The following is a 25,144-nucleotide window of genomic DNA, read 5'->3' as shown; positions in this document are numbered from 1 at the left end:
GCAACTGGACTTCATTCAACTGCCACCTAGAATGGGTCACCAATATGTTGTATTTTTTCTAGATCTGTTGCAGCCTTCTCTTGCCGCAAGGCTGACACCTTCACAGTGGCAAAGAAACTTGGAAAATGTGTTTCCCACTTGGGGTATACCCTCCACAATATCTAGTGACTGAAGCAGCCACTTCACGGAGAAAATAATATGAGCTTTAACTAAAACCTTGCAAACTTATTGGAATTACACTGCTTCTTATCACCCTCAATCATCAGGCAAGGTTGAAAGAACAAGGGGAATTCTTAAACTCCATCTCTAAAGTCAGTGAAACAACTGGACTTCCTTGGCCTAAAGTATTGCCTCTGGCCTTTCTCACTGTTAGACATTAAAATCTTTAAATTTGTGATTCGGAAATTGGGCAACATCCGGCCTAGCAGATAGACAGGAGCTCCAAAACACTGTACAAGGCAAGGGATTTTGTAGACAGAAGGGAGCAAAACCAAGGAATTTATACTAGCCAAAAAGGTGGATTGGTTATTGCAAGCTTACCTTCCTATATCAGATGAATGGCAGGCTGATTACCTAATGCTGACCAGGGAATTCCTGATTGATTTAAGATTTCATTTTGGGGAGACCCAGAGCTGTAACTAAATTAAATGTCAATGCCCGGCCAGGCATGGCTCAGTGGTTGAGTGTCGACCTAGGATCCAGGCGATCGGGGTTCGATTCCTGGTCAGGGCACATGCCCGGGTTGTGGGCTCGATCAATGACTCATCATTGATGTTCCTATCTTTCTCTCTCCCTCTCCTTTCCTCTCTCTGAAAATCAATAAAGATATATTTAAAAAATAAAAATAAATAAATAAATTAAATGTCAATTTGGTGACATGGGGCTTAGCATAAGCAACTCCATTTGGTGCCTATTGTCCTGTCTTTAAGAAGTCCTTCAAGAACTTCTGGCCACCATGGCCAGAAGAATATACCTAAGGAACTAACAGTAAAGGTAGAACGAGATCCCTACTGTACAGGACAAGGCCCGACAAGCTAACCCGATAATTACCTCTCCCCCTGAGTTCCCACAGAAAGAACATTACCAGTCATGCTCCAGCCAAGCATAACTCCATTACTCCGTGCAAAACATTGTGTTTAAGTCATCCCCTTTGTGTTGCTAAAGGTCCCCCTGTTTCTTGTCACAAAAGCTGACAACCCAACAAATTCTTGGAAACCCACTTATCACAGTGCCTTTGTGGTTACTGAGTATAAAATGAGGAACAAACTAAGGGTCAGGGCTGCAGTTTGGCTCTTACATAGGTGAGACACTGCAACTATAGCTGCTGGCCAGCTAATAAAGGCTCCAAAATTCAAACACAAACTGGTCTGGTCTGTTGCTGGTCACCCGGTCTGTTGCTGGTTACCCCGGGACACTTCTTGATCAGCATTACTCAGGTAATTAACCCCTGCCATCCCCTATTAAGATTTAAAAATTTTTCTCAGTTGAATTTTGATCTTTAACAGGACAAAACAGCTGGAGGTGTGGGAAGGTAAAGTTTTATTGCCTGTGGCTGGGAACCAAAAGTACCCCCGCTAACCTGCCCCTGGTGGTTGTGTTGCTGGGGGAAGAGGCTATCGCGGAAACTAGCATCTGGCTCCCCTCCCTGAAGGGGCCCCAGGGGGAAATGAGTGACCCCTTAACAACGCCTTCCTGCCAGGACGGGTGGCGGTCAGCTAGATCTTCGTGGTCCCTAAACGACGCCTAGTTTGGGAGCCTGTTCTGGGCCCTTGGGGAGGGAGGCCCCAGCGCAGCCCCGCACACGCACTGGGGGGAGGTGGGCACACAGGCCAAGGCTGGTGGAGCGGTGGGGTCCCCACTGGGCATCGGAGGGTGGAGGGCAGGCGTCCGGCGCGGGAGGTGGCGAGCGTCGCCAGGAGCCGGTGGCTCGGACAGGGGCGGGCCAGCCCTGCGCTGGAAGCGGGAGGAAGCCGAGACGTTGGCCCTCCCAGGTTCCTAGAGAGGCCACCGAGGCCCGGGGCTGTGACGCGCGTGCGCGACCCCTGGGCTGCGAGCCGGGCGCGGGGCTGTGGTGAGGCCGGGGGCCGACGGCGGGGCCGCGGGAGGCGGTGAGTGTGCGGGTGGGGCGGGGGCGGCGGGGCTGCTGGGCCGCGGGCCGCGGGCGGGCGGCGGGGGCACCTGCGGGGACCCGCGCGGGGCGGCGGCGGCTGCGCCCGGGCCCCGAGGCTGCGCCCGGGCCGGGTGGCCCGGGACCCCGAGCCCGCGGCGGGAGGGCGGGTCCGGGAGCGCCTCGCGCCCGGCGCCCCGAGGGAGGGTTTGGGGCGATGGTTTCCGCGCTTTCTCTCGGCCCATCACGCAAACAAAGCGCCCCCACTCCCGGCGATCAGGTGACGCGGTGAGTGACAGAAAAGTAAAAGTACCTGCAGTCGGCCAGGGCTTTCGTCGGGAGGCTTCCTGATATTTCAGGATTCAGGCGTAACTGTGCAAACTCCTGCACATGTATGTTACGAAATGGGATCACCCTATTGCTGGTAAAAACTGACTCTGATAAAACAATATCGTGATGAAATGTACATACATTAACCAAATGATAGATAAGCGTTTACTGTTTTAACCATTTTAAAGTGTGTAATTCAGTGTTATTAAGTTAATTCGTACTGTTGCTTATTGGAAAGTTATGCTATCTTCAAGCTGTGTAATGAATTTGTTCAGATACTGGTTAATTTTGGTGCTGGCATTATGATACCAGTGAAACATGCTTCCAAGTATCATTAAAAGAAAACATTTTGTTTGCTGGTTATTTCCCATAATACACAGTGCATGAGGCTGTAAATGCTCAACAAGTGACATCTATGGAGAAAAATAGAAAAATCTTGTTTGTCAGGGTGATAGTTTCAGCATGAAGGAGTGGTATGTAAAATGCAGTTTGTTAAACATGAGGCGCATCTCTAACCTAAGGCCACCGTTCTGTCCTCTGACTTGCACTGGCCCAGGAGATCAGGTCTCCGTCCTGGTGAATGTGGTGGCCAAGAAAGACCATCCTGTGTCAGACTGTGGTTCAAAAGTGAAGACTCATTAATATTAGTCGGTTACTTTACAAGGAAATATCGGGGAGTGGTTTTAGCCGTTTTTTGATTGATTTCAGGGAATATCCATCTGTTAATACACAAGCGTCTATATGCGGCGTTCAGGAACTGACCAGTGAGGCTGCTCTTACATGCTATGTTAATGCTGAAGATATCAGATAAATCTTGGTTAAAAAAGTAATTCTTGCCCCAGCCTGGTGCCTTGGTGGTTTGGAGTGTTGTGCTGTACACCAAAAAGGTTGCAGGTTCTCTTCCTGGTCAGGACACATTCCTGGTTGTATTCCTGGGTTTCCAGTTCTATCCGGAGTCAGGGCTGGTTGAGGAGGGTTCAGGAGGCAACCAATTGAAGTCTCTTTCTATCTCCCTCTCTCTTTAAAGTCAATAACCATATCCTTGGGTGAGGATTTAAAAAAAAGTAATCTGGCCCAGCCGCCATGACTCAGCAGCTGAGCATCGACCTGTGATCCAGGAGATCTTGGTTTAATTCCTGGTCAGGGCATATGCCCAGGTTGTAGGCTCAGTCCCCAGAAGGGGGTGTGTGGGAGGCAGCCCATCAATGGTGACTCTCTCATCATTGATGTTTCTGTCTCTCTCCCCCTCTCCCTTCTTCTCTCTGAAGTCAATAACGACATATTAAAAAAAAAAAGGAATCTGAAAGATGGGAACGTTTTGAAGATAAGCCTCAATATGTACTTAAAATGGCAACAGAGGAAAGCATCAAAAGTACTGACTGTTCCGCCTTTAAATTTTTGGTGGCTCCTAATATCCAGGAAGTGTTAGTGTATAAGCACTCTATGATGTCAGAGAGTTGCTTGAGTAAAAATGCATAAAATATTGTAAACATAACTTACTTTATTTTGCAATCTCCAGTATTTTTATATCAGAAACAACCTGAAAGAGCTTCCTCCTTGTTTACTATACAGCATATCCCCTGTCACTAAGATACGAGGTGCTTTATTTATTTCATTATCTGTCTTTCCATAAGGTCCTCACAGCAGCGCTTTTCGCCTGCTGTGTTCACTGCTATGACCGTAGTGTCTAATACATAGTAGTTGCTCATTAAGTATTTGTTAAATTAATGAAAGAACGAATCCCGGTTGGAGGTAAGAATTCACTGTATTTTATGCCCTTGATTGCCAGGTCAATCCTAAATAATATCTAAGTGTTACCAGAAAGGGAGCCTGGCCCTAAACGGGTCTGCCTTGAACCAGCTGGTAGTGTGTGGGTTCTTGACTTCCTGCAGGAAAAATTTCACAGCACTAGTCCAGGTGAATTTTCGAGGACGTTTATTAAAATTGGGGACAGTGAAGCAAGGAGAGGCTGGGGAAATGAGTCTAGGCTGGTCTGCTTTGGCTCACTAAGAAGTCAGGAAAAAAGGGACCTGGAGGACAGGTTCAGAGGGTTTGCCTGGGATGAACTACTATTGGTCATTGCTGGCCTGGTTACAAGCCTCTTGGGGTCCCTTAGAGTTTGGGAGATGCAGGCCAGTGGGAGAAGGAAGGGGAGAGGGGGAGTGTGCTCTGGGGAGGAAGAGCATGCATGGGACCTTTGTTTTGAGAGGTTTTAAAGGCTGGGCATTTACCAGTGGTCTTAGGGAAGGGTTTTTCAATGGAATATTCATCAGCTTTATGCTGATATACCAAAATAACTTCATCTATTTTTGGGTGTGGTCTGAAAATAGTAATAATTGGATTTGTGCTGTCTGTCTTCCTGAGTGGGGTAATTTAAACCATTTACCCGGTGGGTGGGGAGGAGAAGTGCAAACCATTTACTCTTAAGTGTCCCTGGTTTAGGGAAGATGGAATTTACTAGATGGCTGCAAACTGCAGTTTAACTATTGGGTCTCAGTTTCCTTTTTATGCTTGTCCTGGCTTACTGGCCTGTTCATAAGATAGTTATAAATCAGAAAAAATGATAACTCAGACTACAACTTAACACCTTTTACTTTTGAAGAATTGTAGACTTACAGAGGGTCACTGAACTAGACAGTTTCCTTACCGTCTATCCAGTTTGCCTTCAGTTAGTATCTTGCATAACCGTAGTACGATCATCAAAGTTAAGAAGTTGACAGTGGTACCATCTGATTAATGAAACTGCTGACTTTAATCAGAGTTCATCAGGCTCTTACTGTTGACCCTGTGTGCTCCAGGATCCCGTCTAGAAGCCCTCATTTATTTAGTTGTCATGCCTCCGGATTCTTTTTCAGTCTGCGGCAGTTTCTCAGTCTTTTCTTGTTTTTTATGACGTTGACACTTTTGCAGTATTTTGTACTTATATTTGTAGAATGACCAGCAATTTGGTTTTGTTACATGTTTTATCCTGTTTTGAGAATGATGTTAGTATGTCTTGTTACTGGTGATAATAATCTGATCCTGTGGTTTCTGCCAGGTTTCACCACTGTACAGATAGTGTCTTTCCCTTTGTAATTAGTAGTTGGGGGAAGATACTTTGAGACTTTGCATAGAAATATCCTGTTTGTCCTTACCTTTCACCAGTCAATTAGCATTCTGTGGTGGATCTTGCCTGCAGCAGTTATTGCTGTAATGGTCTAATGAGACTTCCATTTCTGTAATTCCGTCTACATTTATGAACTGGAATGCTTTGTGAGGAAGAGCTAGGCCTTCACCCTCTTTTGTTTATTTGTTCGATTAGCTGTATCAGTGTGTGATGTCAGATGTGTAATTTCTTCTTTGGCTTGTAATGCAGTGCTGTCCTTATTTATTTCATTGCTTAATCTCTTCCTGCATTTGGCCACTGAGAGCTCTTTCAGGTTGCTTGTTTCCCCCTGAGGTGCCCCATCCTTTTTCATGTCTTTCTCTGACTTTCTGGCATCAAATTACTCATCTTGTATTTTTTCTACCCTGCCCTGGAATAAACCACTTTCCCAAGGACCCTGGTTCTGTTTATTTGAGAGCAGTATTTAGATGTCATGTTTTGGGCACTAGGTTTGAGCTTCTTTCTTTCTTTTTTAAAACAATCCTCACTCGAGGATATGCTTTAATTGATTTGTTGGTTTTTTTTTTTGTTTTTTTTAAGAGGGAGAGACACATTGATTGGCTGCCTCCTGGATGCGGCCTTTTGGTGTATGGGACACCACTCCAACCAAGCCCCCGCCTAGGAAGAGCTTGTTTCTTTTATCGTTCTTTCTTTTTTTAATCATCACCCCAGGACATTCTTTCCATCACTTTTTAGAGAGAGTGGAAGAGAGGGAGGAGGGGGAGAGAGAGAGAAGAGAGAGAGATACATCCATGTGAGAGACATCGATTGGCCGCCTCCCGCACGCACCCCAACCAGGGCTGGGGATCGAACCTGCATCCAAGGTACGTGCTCTTAACCGGGAATCAAACCCGCAATCCTTTGGCCCTCCGGCTGACTTTCTAACCACTCAGCCAAACTGGCCAGGGAGAGCTTGTTTTCTTAATTGAGATTTTTGTAAGTATATTTTAACACTTTAAATATGTACCGGAAGGGGAATCTTTCTTTCGTGGCCATTACTGAGAAACTTGTTTGCTTACTGTCCATGCATAGAGTAACCCTATCTACCCTCCCACGGGTAGGAAAAACATGAGAATAAGAGACTACTTCATGAGGATTTTTAAAGGGAAACAAAATGACATTGCATATGAGTCGAAGGAGCAAAATGACATAAAGAAGATGTCCTGCAGAATGGCCAGACAATTGCTTGGGATTTTCCCTGTTCTTTTCAAAGTGTGTGTTTTCATTGTGGGAACGAGAGTGGGTTAAGGTATGACTTGCTGAGAAGAGGCCCGATCCAGCTCAGGTTGCTTCCTAGACCCTGGCGGCTCCCATCTGTGGTAGAATCTTAACAAGTTGATGAATGAAGCTTTTCTTCTGTCCTCAAAAGCTAGTTGGGACATGAGTCACCCTGTGGCATTAGGATACCTGAGTTTAATTGCACAGGTTCAGTTCACTGGCCCCCATCTCTTTCCTATGCCCTGGGTCTTTAATTCAGAGTTTGAAAGACCCCCTCCTGGGCCTTTTCTCTTTAGCTTTATCCAAGTTCATGGTTTCAGCAGCTGGGCTCCCCTGTCCTTGAAGCCCTGGGCCCTTTGCCATGTTATCAGGCACCACCTTCACTCTTCTGCTTGTCAGTTTTCCCACCGGCTGTTTACAAATACTTCACTATGTGGTTGGACATTTCTGCACAGCTCCTTTAGAACAGGCCAGCTTGGAAGCTCACCACCGAAATCTAGTTTCCGTCCTTCACAAAGGATTGACCTGCCTTACTGGTTTTCACCCCCCTTTCCCTCCCCTTCTCCGGCCCCTCCTCTCCCCCTGCCCCTCCCCCTACCCATTCCGGCCCCTGCCCCTCCCCCTTTCCCTCCCCTGTCCCTGCCCCTTTCCCTCCTCTTTCCCTGCCTCTGCCCCTCTGGTAACCGCCAGCCTGTTCTCTGCCTGTTTGTTTTCTCTTGCACACTGGGTTTGGGGGCAGCCTTTTGCTTCTTTGCTTCTGTGCCTCACTTCCAGAGTTTGCCTTACGTTGCTCCCTTTGCTCAGCCAGCCTTCTCTGATTTGGTTCCTGACTCCATGGTTAAAACAGAAGTAAAGTCACCTGGGTTTTTTCCTTTTTTCCCCAGTTGCCTGAGCCACAGCCACTGTTTGCACCCAAGTTCCCTTTAAGGATGTGCTGCCCCTTTTGCTGGGTCTCTTCAGTCCAGGGAGCTGATACTCAGTTGCTCTGTATTTTAAGCAGAATTATTGGTCCCTTTGCTGGTTATAAAAATAGTGAGGAACATTTCAGGAGACATAAGTAAACAGGAAGGGAATGCCCCACATCCCCCCGCCACAGGAGACGCTGGCTGAGAACAGTGTGGTGCAGGGGCTTAGGGACTTCTTGTGCATATGCAGACTGTGCTTTCTTTTTATTTCGTGTCATGATTAAGTGAGTTCATAACTATAATTTCTAAAACTTGCCTTTTAATTTTTATTTTAGGAAATTGGGAAGTGACAAAAATGTAAAGAAAATGACAAAAAATATAAGAGTATAAAATGTATGAAGAGAAATAGCACATGGATAACCATGTCTAACATTTGTGTGTATTTTTATTTATCGTTTTGTGTACCTCAATAAAAAAAGAAATGAGAGACCTGGTACATGAATTTCGTGTTAAAACATCAAATTACTACGGATAAAATAAAATCTCTTTTAACTACTATTCCCAGCCTCCATGCCCACAATCAGCTTTTGAGAATCCTCCCAGGCCATTTTAAATTCCTTGGAGAACTTATGTGTACATCACACACACACTTATGTACACATATATGTGATTTTAGGTTTTTCCTGCAATTATATCTAGTGTGTTGTTTTTAACTTAGAATATGTTTTTGTTACTGTTGGGAGAGGCAGCGAGCACAGCCTCTGCAGCTCCCCTTTTGCCTAGCTCAGTGCAAGGTGAGTGGCGGGGGCAGGGAGCGTTTCCTGGCCGAGAGAGGAAGCGCGCAGCCTGTGCTGGGCTTCTGCCTTGTGGGGGACTGTCTTTCCCTGTTCGGTGCTTCAGGTAACCCCGTGTCAGGGGCACGCAGGCCCACCCCTGCTTTCTGTGTTTCAGACCCCACCTGCCAGGGCTCGAGGTCTTGAAGTATGCCGCTCCAGTCCACACCGCCCGCACCGCATCAGCGGTGAAGTGGATCCGCTCGTGGGGGACCAGTGGCTTTCCAAGGTCCCCTTGTGTATACTCTTTCCTCCCTCTTGCTATAAGTACGCACTGTGCCTCTTGAGCCTGGCATATATGTTTTCTGTTCTCAACAACTTAATATCATGCTCTGGCCTCCTCTGTGGGTGACACCTGCTTTTTAACCTTGGCCGCACAGCCTGACCATCCAGGGAACAGAGGAACGATGTTGATCTTAAGGGTCTGGTAGGACTTTTTCACTGTTGTATGGTATTTCATCTAGAAAGTGCTACACTTCTATTTAGCTGTGCTGATGGAAAGTAGGTTATTTCCAATGTTGCGTTACTACAAACAGCACTCTAGTGAACACCTGTGTAAATGGCTGTATACGTGTGCGAGTGTTTTTCCAGGGAGAGTCCCAGAAGTGAAATTCCTGGTGCCTAAGTGCTTTTCCTGTGCCTGTTGACATGATGGTGTGATCTTTGTTTTTTATTCTACTGATATGTTAAACTAATCTTGCATTCCTAGAATAAATCTCACTCAGGTCATGGGGTGTAACTTTTCTTAAATGTGAATGGAGTCAGTTTGCTAGTATTTTGTTGAGAATTTTGGATTTGTATTTATAAGAGAGATTGATCTGTCTGGTTTTGGTATCAAGATAATACTGGTCTTGTAGCATGAATTGGGAAGTGTTTCCTCCTGTATTTCTGAAGCATTTGTGAAGAATTAATACTATTTTTCCTTTAAATATTTGGCAGACTTCAGCAGTGACGCCACCTGGGCCTCAGCTTTTCTTTGTGGGCAGTTTTTGACTACCCGTTCAGTCTCTTTGCTTCTTATAGATCTAGTCAAATTTTGTGTTTCTTTTCTAGTCAGTTTCATCAGTTTATGTTTTATAATAGTTTGTCAATTTCATCTAAAATATTTGTTTGCAAAAATATATTTTCAAGTGATTCTTTTTATTTATGTAAAGTCGGTAGTATGTTCCCTCTTTCATTTCTGATTTATGTAATTTGAGTTCTCTCGTTCTTTGTCAGGCTAGCTAAAGGTTTATCAGTTTTGTTGACCTTTTCAGTGAACCAACTTTTTATTTCATTGATTTTTCTCTTTTTCTAATGTCTGTTTCATTGATTTCCACTGTATTCTTGACTATTTCATTCCTTCTGCTTGCTTTAGGTTTAGTCTGCTCTTTTTCCGGTGTTTAAAGATGGAAGATTAGGTTATTGAGATCTTTCTTTACATGTACACATCTGAATAAAGCTCTGTACATATTTTCCTGTGTTCTCAGATGTTTTCTCAGTTTACCCCGAAATGAGACTGGCAGGCGCCACTGTGCAGATGCTCATGGGCCTCTTCTCATACATCCAAAGATGATCCAAACTAACAGGGTCAAGGTCCACCACCATTCACATTGCTCCCGAACACTAATTTTGGTTATTTCAGTCTCTTGCCAGTGACGTCTGATGTCCAGCAAATTCCATTGTCCCCCGCAGTGCTGAAAAGATTCTCTGACATCCCAGCAGCAGCACAGCTGACAGAGGCTTGGCTTGCACTCTGCTGTAGACCCTGGACAGGAGCGATGCCTCCAGGCAGGTGGTATGCTGTGCGCCCAGCTCAGGCCCAGGCTTCAAGAGAGCGAGGGCGCCTTCAGATGGTAAAGAAGGAAGAAGAGGGTGAAGGCTGCACTTCTGTGCAGGCTCCTAGGCCCCAGACGCTGAACCGTCCTGGCCAGGAGCTGTTCCGCCAGCTCTTCAGACAGCTTCGCTACCACGAATCTTCTGGGCCCCTGGAGACTCTGAGCCGGCTCCGGGAGCTGTGCCGCTGGTGGCTGAGGCCCGACATTCTGTCTAAGGCCCAGATCCTGGAGCTGCTGGTGCTGGAGCAGTTCCTGAGCATCCTGCCCAGCGAGCTCCGGACCTGGGTGCAGCTGCATCACCCTGAGAGTGGTGGGAAGGCTGCGGCCCTGCTGGAAGAGCTGCGGAGAGACTTCAGTGGGACACCATTGAAGGTGAGTGTGAGCAAGTGTGCAGGGCCCAGTGACCTCTGCCTGCGGGTGAGCCAGCTTGTTTGGGGGTAGGGTTGGCCTCTGAACCCTCAGCCTTGAGGAATACAGGGGAAGCCTTCCCTTGTCATTCCCATGGCACCTGAGCATCAGCAAACTAGACCCTGTCCCAGGACCTCAGAGCAGGCAGCCCTTCCCACCTGCCCAGAGGACGATCGCTGCAGGAAGGGGGTTTGCAAGGATCCTTAACTAACAATGACACGTTTTTAGACACAGTGACTTAGTTTATATAGAGGCTGTCTCCACATCTTATCTTATTGGACCTGATGCTGACTGTAAGGTGGGGCGATGTCTCTTGCTTGTAAGGGGGACTCGTGGCCCCTCGGCACGATAAGGCCTAGAAGAGCAGTCTCTGTGCACCAGTCTGCTTTTTCTCAGTAAGCCTTTGAGGATTTGTTCTGTGCAGGGATGAGACTTCATTCCACACTGAACGACCTCAGTGTTCTTGCCCACGTTGTCCCTTTCAGAGCCTCAGTTTATTGAAAAGAAAATGCAAAACTGACCTAACAATGAGCAGTTGTTCAGTATGCATTTGATGAGTGCCTACCTTGGGCTTGGCCCTGGCCTTGGTGCTGGAAGCAGAGCTGGCTGTCCCAGTGCCTGCAGCAGAGCAGCAGGTCAGTTCAAGTGCACTCTGCCTCTCCTGCCCTCATAGGCGACCTTCTCAGTGCTTTCAGCATCTTTGGAGGTATTAAAACTAGCATTTATCATATTTGTGGGCTTTTATTTTTTATTTATTTATTTTTTTACATGTTTTTATTGGCGTATTCCCTGACCGGGATTCATACCGTGACCTCCTGGTTCATAGGTCAGGGCTCAACCACTGAGCCCCACCGGCTGGGTGCCAGGTACTTTCTTATGTGGAGCTAGACTCTGGTTCTCCCTCTCCCCTGCCGGGGCCCGCACGAGAGCCCAGAGAGGCTGAATGGTGAGGGCCCTCCCTGGGCTTTGTTCCCCTTTCCCCTCTGCCTGTAGGCAATAGAGGGCTGGCTCACCCTTCTCTGGTCTCCGCTCTTTAGAGTTTGGCCGCATGGCCTCCTCTCTGAGTTGCTTTCTGATTCCCATGGGGATCTCTCACATTTTCTTCTTCCCAGGACACAGCACCTGCCCAGAGCCCAGATGTGTGTTGGATGGGTACAGGAGCCCTGCGAGCCGAGCAGATATGGCCCTCTGCTTCACCTCCCAGGAACGGCTCTGCTCTGGGGGACCACCTGGAGCCTCCCTGTGAAACAGGGGTGCATGACTTCCTGACTGGGCAATCTGGTACTTGCCCCCTGGCACTACGACGCCAGCCTTCGCCACAGTTCCCCCATTTCCTGTGGTGTCCTCTTTCCACCATCTGTCCTCTCACCAGAATGCCTTTCCATCCTGGCCCTTAGCTCTGTGTCTTTCTACCTGTTCTGTGACCCATGTTAGCCCAGCCCCTCCTCCCTTGTACCCCCCACCCTCATTCCCTGGCCTCCAGTGCACACTGGGGAAATGAGAAATTGGTGTTTAACAACAGCCCATGCCCACTCCTGGGCCCCGGAGTGCTCTATGGGGGGGAAACAGTGGGCTGCCCTCTCTCATGGCTCTTTCTTCTGCAGATCCTCCTGCTGCACAGGTGCCTGCCCTTTCCCAGGGAGAGGGGTGCCCAGGAGATGCGGTGGCAGCCCAGCCTCAGGTGAGCCACAGGATGTTCAGTCTTTCGTGATGTCCAGGTGTTGCTGCCTGATGGAGCAGCTGCAGCTTTCCTGTGTCCTGCGTCTCTGTGTCCAGTGACCTCACACCCAGAGATTCATGTCCCAGTGACCGAAATATCCCCCCTGAGCCCAGAGCCCTTCTGCTGGGTGGTGGTCTTCTCTTTCACCCTTACCAGGTCCATCCTGTCCTCACTGAGAGCCACCCCATTCCCCTGCCTCCTCCTGAAAGCTGGGAACTGTGGGCCGGCTCTGAGGTAAGGACTGTGTTTTATAGGAGGCTCTGACTTTCAAGGATGTGGAGGTGACCTTCTCCCAGGATGAGTGGGGGTGGCTGGACCCTGCTCAGAGGAACCTCTACAGGGATGTGATGCTGGAGAACTATGGGAACCTGGCTTCTCTGGGTAAGGCATTGCTCCCCCTGCTCTGCCCACCTTTATTGCTGCCTTCTTACTGTTCACTATGGTGCATAGGAAGGGGCCTGACCTGGGTTTACATCCCAGCTCTGTACCTTTGAACCAAAGCAGAGCCTTCTCTTGACACACGGGGGTAAGAATGCCTGGCATGCTGGCTTATTGTAAAGATTAAGTCATGTGTGTCAAGTTCCTCTTCTCCTTAGGCATCCCAAATATGTCAGCTGATTTAACTGATTGAATTGTCATGTGGTGCCCACTGCCAGGGAATCCTAGTGATCCTTTTGGCAGTGACTTCTCTCAGCCTCTCCTGTATCTGCCCAGGGCTGTTAGGAATGGCTGTCTGGGCCTCCTGCCTTAGCTTCCTCCACCTGCCTCCCTGACCTTTCCCTCCTCCCTACCCAACCCCAGGCCCAAGAGGGTAGTTGTGTGTGACTCGTCTACCTTCCCACCCCATCCCCTCCCCTTCTCTTCTGCAGTGGGGCCTCTCACCAAACCTGCTCTGATCTCCTGGCTGGAGGCAAGGGAGCCGTGGGGCCTGAAGGTGGAGGCAGCTCAGCCGAAGGGGAATCCAGGTGCTGCCCCTGCAGGTGAGTTTCAGAGAACCTGCCAGATCCTGCTCTCCCAGCATCTCTTCTCTTCTCCTAAGGCCTTTCTCAGCAAGTCAGTCATGGGGAACTTACTCCACTGTTTGCCAGAAGGAAGGTCCTTATTAGTTTTGCTAAGGAATGCCAGGCCCTGGGCTTCTCCCTTCCAGACTGGCCTACCAGACATTCATTTCTGGCCCTGCCCCTTCCCCAGAAGCACTTTCAGTAACACTCTTGCCCACCGGAGGGCTTCAGTGTTCCTTCTCTGTTTTGTTCATTGATGGTCCTCAGCTCTGGGCTGCACCCCTGTTGACTCCCCAGAGCCTACCCCTTCCTGCTCTTAGGAGCCCTCATTCCACTCCTGCCCCTGTTCTCTGTGCGGCCCTTCCCCCTGTGGTCGGCTTGCTCTCCAGTCCTGTCAGCCAGCCCTCCTCGGAGTCCCAGCCCCGGCTCTGTTTGTACTGTGGTTCCTGTCCCCTCTTGCTATTGACACTCACCTCTCAGCCTTTTCTTTTTTAACTGGATGTGAGTCCTGCGAATGTCCATCTGCAATGCTCATCTTGCTTCTCCTCCTCCCTTTTCTGTCACCCAGATACCCTTCCACGTTTTGCTTTGTTAGTGACTATTTGGTAAAGGTATCAGCAGTCAAACAAAAACCATACTACCCAAGTTCATGGCACTTTTTTGTCCGTTGGTGCTTTTGGCGGTTGCAAGTATGGAAAAAGAGTGCATTCCCTTGTGTTTTATGTCAGGAGGGGAGCTCCAGATTAAATCAAACAAGATCATCTTAAATCCCAAACCTTTGGAAGAAGCACAGATCTTAGCTGTGTCATCAGGATGTCGTGTGGTGAGTGTTTCTGAGGAAACAGAGCCCAGAGTACCTGAGGAACAGAAGAGCATGTCACAGGAGCCATGTGGAAATCCCATCCAACTGAGTGCTAAGGAAAAAGAGGGCAGTTTCAGTCACAGCACAGGAAAGGAATCGGAGGAGGCAGGAGGCGGCAATAGTCTTAATCTCAAGCATGTGGCATATTTGCGAGTTTCCAGAAGAAAGAGATCCCGGAAGCATGGCTGCGGCCGACTCTTCCGAGCGAGCTCGTACTGCTATGACTACCAGGAGTATGGGAAGGGCCTCCGACGCATGCTGGCCTCGTTTAGCCTCTCCCAGAGAATTCACGCTGGACTGAAAGGGACCGCGAAGGATGTGCACAGGAAAGACTTCAGCCTGAGTTCTCATCGCCCACGGAGTCTTCACGTGGTGGGGACGTTGTATAAGTGCAGCGACTGTGGGAGGACCTTTAGCCGTAGCTCCCATCTTGCGCACCATCAGAGACTTCACACTCAGGAGAAACCGTTTAAATGCCGGGTGTGTGGGAAAGCCTTCAGGTGGAGCTCCAATCGTGCGCGGCATGAGAGAATTCACACTGGCCTGAAACCTTATAAATGCAGTTCATGTGACAAAGCTTTCCAGCGCTTGTATGCCTACCGCCTGCACCAGGAAACCCATGCTAATCAGAAATTTCTCGAATTTAGTTGGTGTAAGGAAGCTCTCAGAGCATATGGCTCCCGGTTGGATCATCATTTGCAAGACCAAAGCGGTGAGAAGGTCTTTGACTGCAGCCAGTGCAGGAAATCCTTCCACTGTAAATCATATATTCTCCAACATCAAAGGATCCACACGCAGGAGAAGCCATATAAATGCACCAAATGTAGGAAAACCTTCCGTTGGAGGTCCAACTTCTCTCGTCATAAGAGAATGCACCAGGAAGAGAAATTCTATAGTCCAGACAGGTGTAGAGACGGTGACAAGTGTAGAGAAGACCACAGGCGTGGAGACAACCACAGGCGTGGAGACGACCACAGGCGTGGAGAAGATTTCAGGGCGGCCCCCAGCTGCAATCAGCCCCCGAGCGTGCCCCCTGTGGAGGAAGCTTTCCTGTGTCGGCCGTGTGGGAAAACTTTTACTGAGAAGAAATCCCTCCTTAACCACCAGAGAAGCCACACGGGCGAGGGACTGTACCGATGCAGGGAGTGTGCGGAAGAGTTTACGCACAGGTCAGACTTTATCGCTCATAAGCAGCAGCACGCCATGAGCAGAAAGCCCGAGGACGGGCCTCCCCCCAGCCAGGATGGAGTCCCCCAGGCTCCTCGGAGCAGCCCGGCCCCGGAGGCGGCCTTCCGGTGCAGCCAGTGTGGCAAAGGCTTCCGCAACCCCTCTGTCCTCCTCCTGCACCAGCGGGTTCACACCGGGGAGAAGCCCTACAAGTGCCGGGAGTGCGGGAAGGCCTTCCGGTGGAGCTCGAACCTCTCGCGGCACCAGAGGAGCCACTCTCTGGGAAAACGGTACTCCTACCACGACAGCGAGGACGCTGCAGACGTGCAGCCAGAAGTCCTCCTGGGCAAGAAGAAACCTTTCTTGTGCCAAGAGTGTGGGAAGAGCTTTACACGTAAAAGGAGTCTCTTAGATCACAAGGGGATCCACAGTGGAGAGAAGCGCTACAAATGTAACCTATGCGAGAAATCTTACGACCGAAATTACCGCCTGGTGAATCATCAGAGAATCCACACCAAAGAGAAACCTTTCAAATGCCAGTGGTGTGGGAAAAACTTCATCGGAAGACACACCCTCAACATCCATCTGAGAAAACACACCCAGGCTGCGCCGTCTGAAAGCAGCCTGGCCAAGTCGCCTTCCTCCCGCGACAAAGGGGTGAGTTTACAGGAGTTAAAACCAAGTGGCGAGAAGCCCCAGGAAGCTTCTGAACAAGCTTGCGAGCAGAGCGCCAGGCCCACCGGACTCCAGAACATACCCGCAGGGAAAAAATGTCACAAATGTGGCACGTGTGGGAAAACTTTTAGCAAGACCTCGCAGCTCATTAGCCACAAGCGATTCCATACTCGAGAGAGGCCCTTCAAGTGCACGAAGTGTGGGAACACCTTCAGGTGGGCTTCCAATTTGGCTCGGCATATGAAAATGCACATTAATGATTAGCGTGGGGCCTGACGGTGGGAGAGAGGGCTCCTGGCTGTCCTGCTGGAGAACCCCGAGTGTAGGCAATGTGGGGAAACCGTCAGAGAGGGCCCAGCTCTTTCTCTTTTAGAAGCTAATCACAGAGAATCCTGAGGATTCAGAAATTCAGGATCCCCTCATTTTTACCCACTAGGAAATGAGACGTTTTTTGGTGACCTTCTGGAGACTCAGGCCCTCAGGATTGGCCTTTGTACCATGGCCTGGAGCTGCCCCAACCAGATCTTCTTCCATAACTCTAAAGGGAGAGACAGCCCTTTTGGTTTGACAAATGTCTGTGGTGTGGTGGGCTGTGGCTGCTGGGAAGGGGCCGGTTGGATCCTAGGTTTCCCTCCGAGTTTCACCTATGTTGGTGCCTATTCTGTTTGACCTTATAAGCAACAGCAGCAGCAGGAACTCGTAGTCTCCCCAGATGCCTTCCAGGGAGTTCTGGCTGCGCCTTCAGCCTACAACTGGCTTTGGATATTTGCTGTGGGAGGCAAGTGGAGGAGAGCAGGACGCTGGGCTAGTCCCTGGAGAATGGAGTGCTCCCGTGCCGGCGCCATCTCCACCCCACAGGTGTGCGTGGGCAGCGGAGATCAGTCTGTTAAACAGAAATGTGCTGAGCTCCTCCCACGTGGCGGACACTGGTGTGTGTACCAGAGGCCCAGCAGTGACAAGAACAAACAAAAGCTGCCGTCTTGGATCTTTACAGACAATAAACATGAGATCCATGGAGTATTTTGGTTGGGGGGGTTGGTGTTGTGGACAACATGCATCGGGGAAGAGTCAGAGGACATGCTGGATTGGGAGGTGGGTTGTGATTTTAAGGAGGCTGGTCATGAGGGGCCTCAACTGAGGAGGTGAAATTTGAGCAAAGACCTGGAGATCGGGGAGTGAGCTCTGTAGGTCTCTAGAACCACACCCAGAAGGTGGGCTCCTGTCTGGTTCCTCGGAGTGACTGGAGGCCTCTGGGCTACAGTGGCGAGTCAGCTGGAATAGGGGCCCAGAGAGGTGGTGGGCTCAGCTGCGTGAGCATCGGGGTCCTCGCTGGGGCTGGGCTGCTTTTGGACTATTTGAGTTGAGTGATGTGGTCTGAATGTGAATTACATTTTACAAGAGTTAACCACAGACACAAGGACTCACTAAAATGATATAGCTGAAAATTTTTTATGCAGTTATCCCTACTGCCAGCCTCCATGAGTGAACCCCCCACCTGCCAAGCGTCTGAATATTCTCTGAATATTCTGCAAGACCCCCAGCTCAGCAGGCGTAAGCAATTGTGACAGCGTAAGCAGTTGTGACAGCACCTCTGGCCCCTGCACACTGCCCTGTGCTGTCCCCTTCACCCGCAGTGCCACACCCCCACCGTGCTGTCCCAGCTTTCCCTGACCCTCGTCCCTGCTGCTGGCTTATCTGTTTGCCACGCAGAGGAGATTTTGCACAAAGTTGCCCCTGTTAAGGAAGAGAGCTGAATTTAGTTCAGTTGAGTCATGATTGGAAGTTTTTAAGAGGGTCTTTGAGTGAAATGCTGACAAGGCTACCCACAGGTGCGCTCCTGCCCAAAAGGAGCCTGGCTCTGCGTGGTTCCAAGCCCTAGGGCACAGGTTGACAGTTTCCCACTGCCCCAGTTCTCATCTCGAACCCAACTCTGCCCTGGAGGACACACCCAATTTTCCAACCCTGCCCCGTCTTCTCACTCCCCAGCGAGGACTGAAGTTGGGGCTGAAGAGAGCCAGGTGGGCAGGGACTCCGCCGAGAGCAGAGCGTCTGAAGGTCTTTTATTCGGCCGTCTGGCGTGGTCAGCCCCACCCTTGTTGAGCACACGGGCAGCCCAGGCACGTGCAGAGAAGCAAGCACAGGAGATGTGAATTAGTATGGAACATCTCACACTCATCACGTTGGCAGCTTTTTAAAAGCCCTGGTGTGGGTGTGTGGACCACTGGCAACTCAGTGCTGTGGGAGTGGAAATTGTGATGACGATTGTGCAAAGCAATTTGCAAAATCTTGTAAAGTTGTGTGTACTCTGTCACCCAGTAATTCTGCTCCTGGATGAGCCACAGAGTAACGCCTTGCAATGAAGGAGATGCTTTAAGACTGGGCATCGTGATATTGTTCGTTGCAGTATTGCTGAAATAGCAAGATTGGGTAAAGCCTACATTCCCATCAGCAGAACAGAGAAATACGTAGGTGGTTTCCGGTACTTTGGGAAGCGAATGTGAGAGAGCAAGAGTTGCATCTTTCACAGATGAATCAAATTGCTGAGGAAGTGGCGGGAGCTACAGACGGGGACCCTTTCTGCAAAGTCAACACTGTATCTGGGGTACCTTACTTAAACCTCTGTCTCACTTTGTAACCTCACAGGGTGCCTGGGGGTGGGGATGGTTAATGAAATAATGTATGTAAAGTGATTAGGACAGCGGCAGGAGTGGGAGCATTGCTGGCATATAGTACACCGTGTTGTTACCGTTTTGCACAATAATATATTTCCTGTGGATGCAAATTATATGAATTCAGAGTATAAAATCATGTATTGGAACGAAGTGTGAAAGTCCTGCTCTGCCCGCCCGGGCAGGAGTTGCTGATGAAATCGGTAACTGGAGGCTTCACTTGTGTTTTCTTTTTTAAAATAGATGTAGGTGGGTCAGCATGTTGATTTAACAGCACAGTGCAGTGGGTTCTTTTTTAAAACTATTTGCTTAAAATACTTAAAAATAAAAAGTTTTTAAAGTATGGGCTCTGATGTTTTCTGAGTTTCTAGAAATCCTCGCTCTGCCCTTTATGTGGTATTACTCAGAATGATCACTTAATCTCGCCAGGTTTCAGGTTCCTCACCTGCAAAAATCAGGAGCAACACAGGTGGTCCTTAGGAAGGGAACGGAGACCGGGTTTGCTCACCTAGACGGAGCGCCAGCAGCGGTTAAGGGCGCGCGCCCCTTGTAGGAGCGATCTCCCCGCGTAGGCGCGATCTCCCCCTGTAGACGCGATCTCCCCCCCGTAGGCACCATCTCCCCCCGTAGGCGCCATCTCCCCCCCGTAGGCGCCATCTCCCCCCCCCCCCCGTAGGCGCCATCTCCCCCCCGTAGGCGCCATCTCCCCCCCCCCGTAGGCGCCATCTCCCCCCGTAGGCGCCATCTCCCCCTGTAGGCGCCATCTCCCCCCATAGGCGCCATCTCCCCCCGTAGGCGCCATCTCCCCCCATAGGCGCCATCTCCAGGACGGGCGGTTGGAGGAGAGGATAAGCTGCCTCCCTGAGTTCCTCCTTCCCAGTGATGCCAGGTAAAGGCAGGAGGTGCAGACGCGAGTCTGACGATGAGGTGGCATCTGTGGGCGGCGGTGCTTAGTCGTTCCTGTGCTCTCTTGGGCGAGGAAGGGTCGTGAATGTGCAGGTACCAACTACCACAGCGTTGGCCTTCGTGCTGACCTTGCCAAGAGGAGGAAAGAAGTTTTGTATCAGCCAGGTTCTTGTCAGGACCCGGAAACCAGAAACCATGCCACTTATTTTAGTAAGAACTTTATGAAGAATTCTTCACTAGATACCTCTGAGTAAAAAGGCAAAGAGAAAACGTGAAGGTATCCAGGAGGCGGTAAAGCAGCAGCCCCCCCCCAGACGGTGAGCTGCAATACGAGGCTGACCCCATTCTTGATGTTTGACCGCTGATGATAACTTGAACTTTCTAGCCCGTTCTTCCTCACATCTGGGCAAGCTGACCTGACGGCCAGGCCAGGCTCTCCTCCTGAGCCCCGGAGAGGAAACTGAGGCAAACCTTGGCAGTTTTCGTTGCACTGGACCCCTCAGCCCTAGCCACAGTAAAAACTAGAGCCGCTCCCCCCTCCTGTCCAGGCAAACCAGCTGGCCCGGGCGCCTGCCCTGTCTCCAGGGAGCCTCATTACGTGAATAATGAACTTTCCTGTCACCTGTTATGTGTGTGATGTCGTTAGTCTTGATGTCAGGACAAGCTTGGGGTGGCGACAGTATCGATCCCACCTCTACAGTGCAAGTTACGAAGCGGGAACAAAGAGAAGTGGTTGGAATTGTCCAAAAGGCAAGACATCAGAAGAGAAGCCCTGTGGGCCGAGTGCAGACCTATGAGGAGAGCACGGGCTGGTGCAGTGTCCGCGCTCCAGAAGGGCCCGTGCTGGTCAGTCTGCAAGCTGGACTCAACTGCTGCCACCAGAGAAGCTGCCACTGCTGGGGGAGGAGCCTTGGGAACAGGAACCGGTGCCCGCAAAAAACAGGAAGGAAAGGGCTCCTCTTGCTCCTCATATTGGGATTCTCCAGAGAAGCAGCGTCAATGGGATGTATGTGCACATATAGGAAGAGATTCATGATAAGGAATTGGCTTGTGATTAGGGAGCCTGGCAAGTCCAAAATCTGCAGGGTGGGCCTGCAGGCTGGAGACTCAGGAGAGCCCGTGCTCCAGTTCCAGCCCGAAGGCTGGCTGCTGGAGACCCAGGAAGAGCCGGTGTTGCAGACGAAATCCGATGGCTACCTGCAGAGAATCCTTTCTTGCCTGGGGAGGCCAGTCTTTTTGTTCTATCCAGACCTTCAGCTGATTAGGTGAGGCCCACCCACATTATGGAGAGTAATCTGCTTTATGCACAGTCCACCAATTTAAATGTTAATCCCATCCAAAAAACAGCTGCACAGAAAAACCCAGAATAATGTTTGACCAAATAGCTGGGCACCCCGCGTATTAGGACACGCAGACCCAGGGAAAGGCCCTGAGAATGAAGATCTACCTCTGCAAATAGAGGTCAGGGCACACCAGTCCAGTCTAATAACTGGTAAGGGTTATTTTTAAGGGAAACTTGGATTCGCAGCATGCCTTGGGTAGTAGCAAGATGAAGGGAGTCCCCGCACTGCTTGGCTGGCACCAGAGAATTACATGGAGCAGAAAGAAGCGGGGAGAGAGAACAGTCACACGGACTAATGTGGAGCTGTTTCCAGATCCGGGAAATTGCTTTGCATGCTTGACCAGGTCAGGACAACTGGAATGTTTTCCAGACCCAGCACATTCCAGGAGGCAGGGGAGGGGTGCTGGTTAATGTCAGGCAAACAATGGCCATCAGGCAGTTTCTTTGGGGGGGGGGGTTGGATGAAAGCAGTCAATCCCCTTGATGGCCCAGGTCCAGCAGCTGTCACCCCCTCCTCCACACCCTGGCCCCAGGCGAGTTGACACAAAATTAATCATTACACTCTGGCACTGCAGCTTCCCCCTTAAATTCCTTGATGGCAGAGCCTGTCGGAAGCCAGCTGGCGGAGCGGAGACGGGTTGCGGGGCTCCAGCTCCATCATCATGGGCATCTGTGGAGGGGTGAAGTAGAGAGAATGAGCTGATAACTGGCACAGCTTCCCTGAATTGTTTATTTTAGAAATTCCTAGGACGTTTGACTCAAAACTTTAAACCAGTAATATTTATTAAAGAAATTGTGTGTTAAATTATGGACAACTGGTCACTCAGAGGTGCGAGTTAATGTCATAAGCAGCTGATTTCACACATTGACCTGGTACTTAGCTGTTGAATATGACCCGATCTTGCTGTAATGAACTCAAACTTAATGAAAGTCCAAGAAGAGCCTGAGGATTATCTTAGACTCAAGGGCAGCCCCTGGGAAAATATCCTGGCTGTTCCCCAAAATGTTAGTTACCATATGAGCCAGCAATCTCATGTAAAAGTGTCTCTTGTGGCCCTTTAAAACATTCAGAACATAAATATTGGAAACAAGACAAAGTATGGAATTTTGGAAAACGGTTCACCTTGGCCACGTTGAGCGGAGGGTGTTTCCCACACTCGGGGGTGTCGTGTCTGACCCACATGTTTAGAGTCCTGGCTGCTTCCTGCACCAGGCAGAGTCTTGGCTGGGATAGGCTGGGAAACACCTGACACAATAAAGATCAGGTTGCTAGGAGCCCCCAGCCTTCCAAGGCTCCTCCCCCTCGAAGCTCCCTCTGATGACTCCTCGGCAGACCTCAGACAGGTGAGCTTCAAATGCTTCATACCTTTCCAGTCCCCCAACTCCGGCCACCTGTTGAACCCACTGTGCCCTTGCTATCAGCCACCCTGGCTCTGGGCATCCCTGAAGGATGTGCTGACTTGCCTGTGACCTTGGGGCGGGCAAACCCTCTGCCCGAGGGCAACTTGGAACTTTGCGTAGGATGTAGGTGTCTGGACCTTGAAGGCTGGTTGATGGCCTAGGAAGTGTGCCTGGACATTTCTCAGGGGTGACAGTCACTGTCCTTTCTAAAGAAGGTGAAGAAAGTATCAAGCATGACAAAATAGGATGAGTCCCCAGCCCTGCTATTCGGCCCCCACCAAAGGTGGGCTCACCCTGAACTCAGGACGCTGCAGCTTTGCAGCCACGTCTGGCGCTGGTCCTGCAAAAGTGTTCACGTGGTGGGTGAGTTTCCTGTTGCTGCTGTAACTCACGACCACACACAGCTGCTTGGAACAGGAGCCACTCACCTCCCAGAGTTGTAGGTCCCCAGCCGGGCGAGGGTGGCTCGGTGCTCTGCTTAGGGTCTCATACGACAAACATTAACGTTTTGTCCACCCCGAGCTCTTATCGGGAGGCTCTGGGGAAAACCCTCTCCCAGGCTCATTTATTTTGTCAACAGAACTTATTTCCTTCCCGAGGCTTGCACTCGGCCGCCATCACCAAGCCAGCAATGGCAGGGAGGCCTCCTCGCACTTGGAACCCCTCCCTCCTTCCGCCGCGCCTCTGCCCCAGCCGGGGAAAGCGCTCTGCTTTCCAGGGCTCAAGTGGTTAGACTGGGGCACCCAGACTACACAGGGTAATGTCCCTAGTTTAAGATCTGTGATTTTAATTACATCTGCAAAGTCGCTTTGCCGTGGAATGAAACATTCACAGGTACCAAGCATTGGGGCATGGCCATCTTTGGGGGACCATTCTGACCACACATGGTTGTGGTTTTGTAAAATTTACAAGAGTGATTTATTTATTTATTTGCCAAGAACATCCAGCATTCTCCACTCTCTTACTCTAAGAAAGGGTTTTTCCAGCTGTAGTTCATTAATCGTTGCTTCCTTTACAAAATGAGTTTAAGGACTGGCAACCAGCATTTTCTTAATGGATACAGAATTGAATTGCATGGATAATTCCATAGAAGATGCTGCACATGCTCCATGAAACTTAGTACACACCCCCCCACCTGAAGTAGGTTCCAGATGTAAAGTATACTTCTTAGTGTACTTGGTTAATATTTAAAAACTTGTAAAGATATTAAGACCCTAGAATTCATCTGGAGCCTCTAGTGAGGCGTGCGCCTGGGCCTGGGAAGATCTTTGGAGCCTCTGGGAGGGTGTCCCCGAGGGGCCCCGGAGCAGGGTGGGTGGCAGGAGCGGGGCCGGGGGGCTCCCCTCACGGGCCCACTGAAGGTGCACCTGTGCTGTCTCGTCTTCTCCCTGTAGCTATGTCTACGAGTCACTTTGAACAGAGGAAGAAACCTCTCGATACGTTTTTCTGGGTAAACGAGATAACTGGAGAAGTCACCTACCCCCCGCTGAAGGCAGATGTGCCTGGAGCTCCTTTCGAGAAGCCCCAAGAGACCCCCGTGTGTCAGCGTGGGAGCATGCAGGGGGCCCCCCCCAGTGCCCAGGGCCGGGCCAGCTCCCCTGCATGGAAGCCTGACTCTCCATCCCCTCCTATGGCGTCACTGAGATACAGAGGCGCAAGAAACCCCCTCCCGTCTACACTGACCCACCACCTGGTTAGAGCTGGACCCAGGAGCCCCTCCCCGTTCTCAGCGACTCCGGCCGCCCCCCCACCAGCAGGAGGCGCTGCGCCACTATTCCGCCCCCTGAGTCCAGCCCCTGCAGCCCCAGCCTCCGCCTTTCCTTCCTGCCCTTCTGTCTTCTGGGCCTATACCTGCAAGCTGAGAAACGTCCTCACTGGGAATAACCGATTTTCCTTTTGAACTGAGCGTACTGGCCCGGCCGCGCCCCTTAAGCCCCTTCCCGGGCCCCGCGCGGCCTGCCTCCGACGCGCCGGGTGTGCGGGAGGCCCCGCGCCCGCCTCTGCCAGATTCTTATGGATGCGCCGGGCGCTCAGGCTCCATAAAGATGCACCTGCGATTCCGACGCGGCGTTTGCTAGGCTTCCTTTGCCTCCCCGCCGACTTGGTGTTTGACTCTCAGCTCTTTGGGGTTCAATAATCCGGTTCCGATGTGGGTGCCCAGCGACCTGCTCAGTCCCCACCGGAGCCAGGGGGCCTCCTTGGCTGAGGCGGGACCGGGACCGGGACCGGGACGGAGCCCAGGCTGTTCCGGGCTTCCGACCCCCTCCCCCAGGGCCGGGAGAGGTTCCCACGCCCCCTCCTCGGGTCCCACTCGCTTGCTAGAGCGGCTCCCGGGAGTCGGGGACACTTTACTTACCGCGTCGCCGGTTCCTGTGAGGACGGGAGTCGGGGCAGCCGGTGGAGCGAGCCCGGGGCGGGCGGGGCGGGGCGGGGCGGGGCGGGGGCTCCCCGGCTCGGGCTCCGCTCGCTCCGACCCCCGCCTGCCCGAGATCACTGGCCATTGGCGAGTGTTTCAACCTCCAGCCCCTCCCGTGTCCCCCGCGGCTGGAGGACCCACTTACAAGGTTGGGCCCTCGGTCAACCAACCAGTCCCCGCACTTAGGTGGGGGCCCAAAAGTCACCCCACCAACATGACAAA

General features: G+C 50.8%; 1 protein-coding gene and 1 long non-coding RNA gene across 7 annotated transcripts; one reads left to right on the top strand and one right to left on the bottom strand.

Annotated features, from left to right (window-relative positions):
• The first annotated feature begins 2,042 nt into the window (after positions 1–2,042).
• On the top strand, positions 2,043–19,389 carry ZNF445 (zinc finger protein 445). 6 transcript variants are annotated; one of them, XM_081160163.1, is made up of 8 exons: positions 2,406–2,531; positions 10,163–10,727; positions 11,876–12,044; positions 12,368–12,444; positions 12,738–12,864; positions 13,353–13,463; positions 14,213–16,403; positions 16,625–19,389. In XM_081160163.1, the coding sequence occupies exons 1-8, from the start codon at positions 2,512–2,514 to the stop codon at positions 16,629–16,631; spliced, it is 3,267 nt and encodes a 1,088-aa protein (XP_081016289.1). In that variant the 5' UTR covers positions 2,406–2,511; the 3' UTR covers positions 16,632–19,389. The 6 variants fall into 6 exon arrangements, with proteins under 6 accessions (XP_081016290.1, XP_081016291.1, XP_081016293.1 ...); XM_081160164.1 differs by lacking the exon at positions 2,406–2,531 and adding an exon at positions 2,043–2,108 and having other exon boundaries at positions 14,213–19,388; XM_081160165.1 differs by lacking the exon at positions 2,406–2,531 and adding an exon at positions 2,052–2,108 and having other exon boundaries at positions 10,213–10,727; positions 14,213–19,388.
• Positions 19,390–19,971: 582 nt separating this feature from the next.
• On the bottom strand, positions 19,972–24,032 carry LOC308567812. Its single transcript, XR_014000379.1, has 5 exons — positions 22,935–24,032; positions 22,800–22,846; positions 22,570–22,712; positions 22,229–22,351; positions 19,972–21,775 (listed from the first exon to the last, which is right to left on the bottom strand). It is a non-coding gene; the product is annotated as an uncharacterized lncRNA (long non-coding RNA).
• Positions 24,033–25,144: the final 1,112 nt, after the last annotated feature.

This window comes from Miniopterus schreibersii (genome assembly GCF_964146895.1).
Source record: "Miniopterus schreibersii genome assembly, chromosome: 15".
Lineage (NCBI taxonomy): Eukaryota > Metazoa > Chordata > Mammalia > Chiroptera > Miniopteridae > Miniopterus > Miniopterus schreibersii.
Note: the sequence above shows the minus strand (reverse complement) of the source record. Positions and strands in the feature narration are given on the sequence as shown.

What these genes read in the sequence shown, in the direction of transcription:
- ZNF445 (XM_081160162.1), top strand. Translation starts at nt 2,512, where the DNA reads ATGGGATCACCCTATTGCTG. An exon ending in CTTCCTGACTGGGCAATCTG is followed by an intron (nt 12,045 to 12,367) that starts GTACTTGCCCCC and finishes TTTCTTCTGCAG; the next exon opens with ATCCTCCTGCTGCACAGGTG. An exon ending in TGGGAACCTGGCTTCTCTGG is followed by an intron (nt 12,865 to 13,352) that starts GTAAGGCATTGC and finishes TCTCTTCTGCAG; the next exon opens with TGGGGCCTCTCACCAAACCT.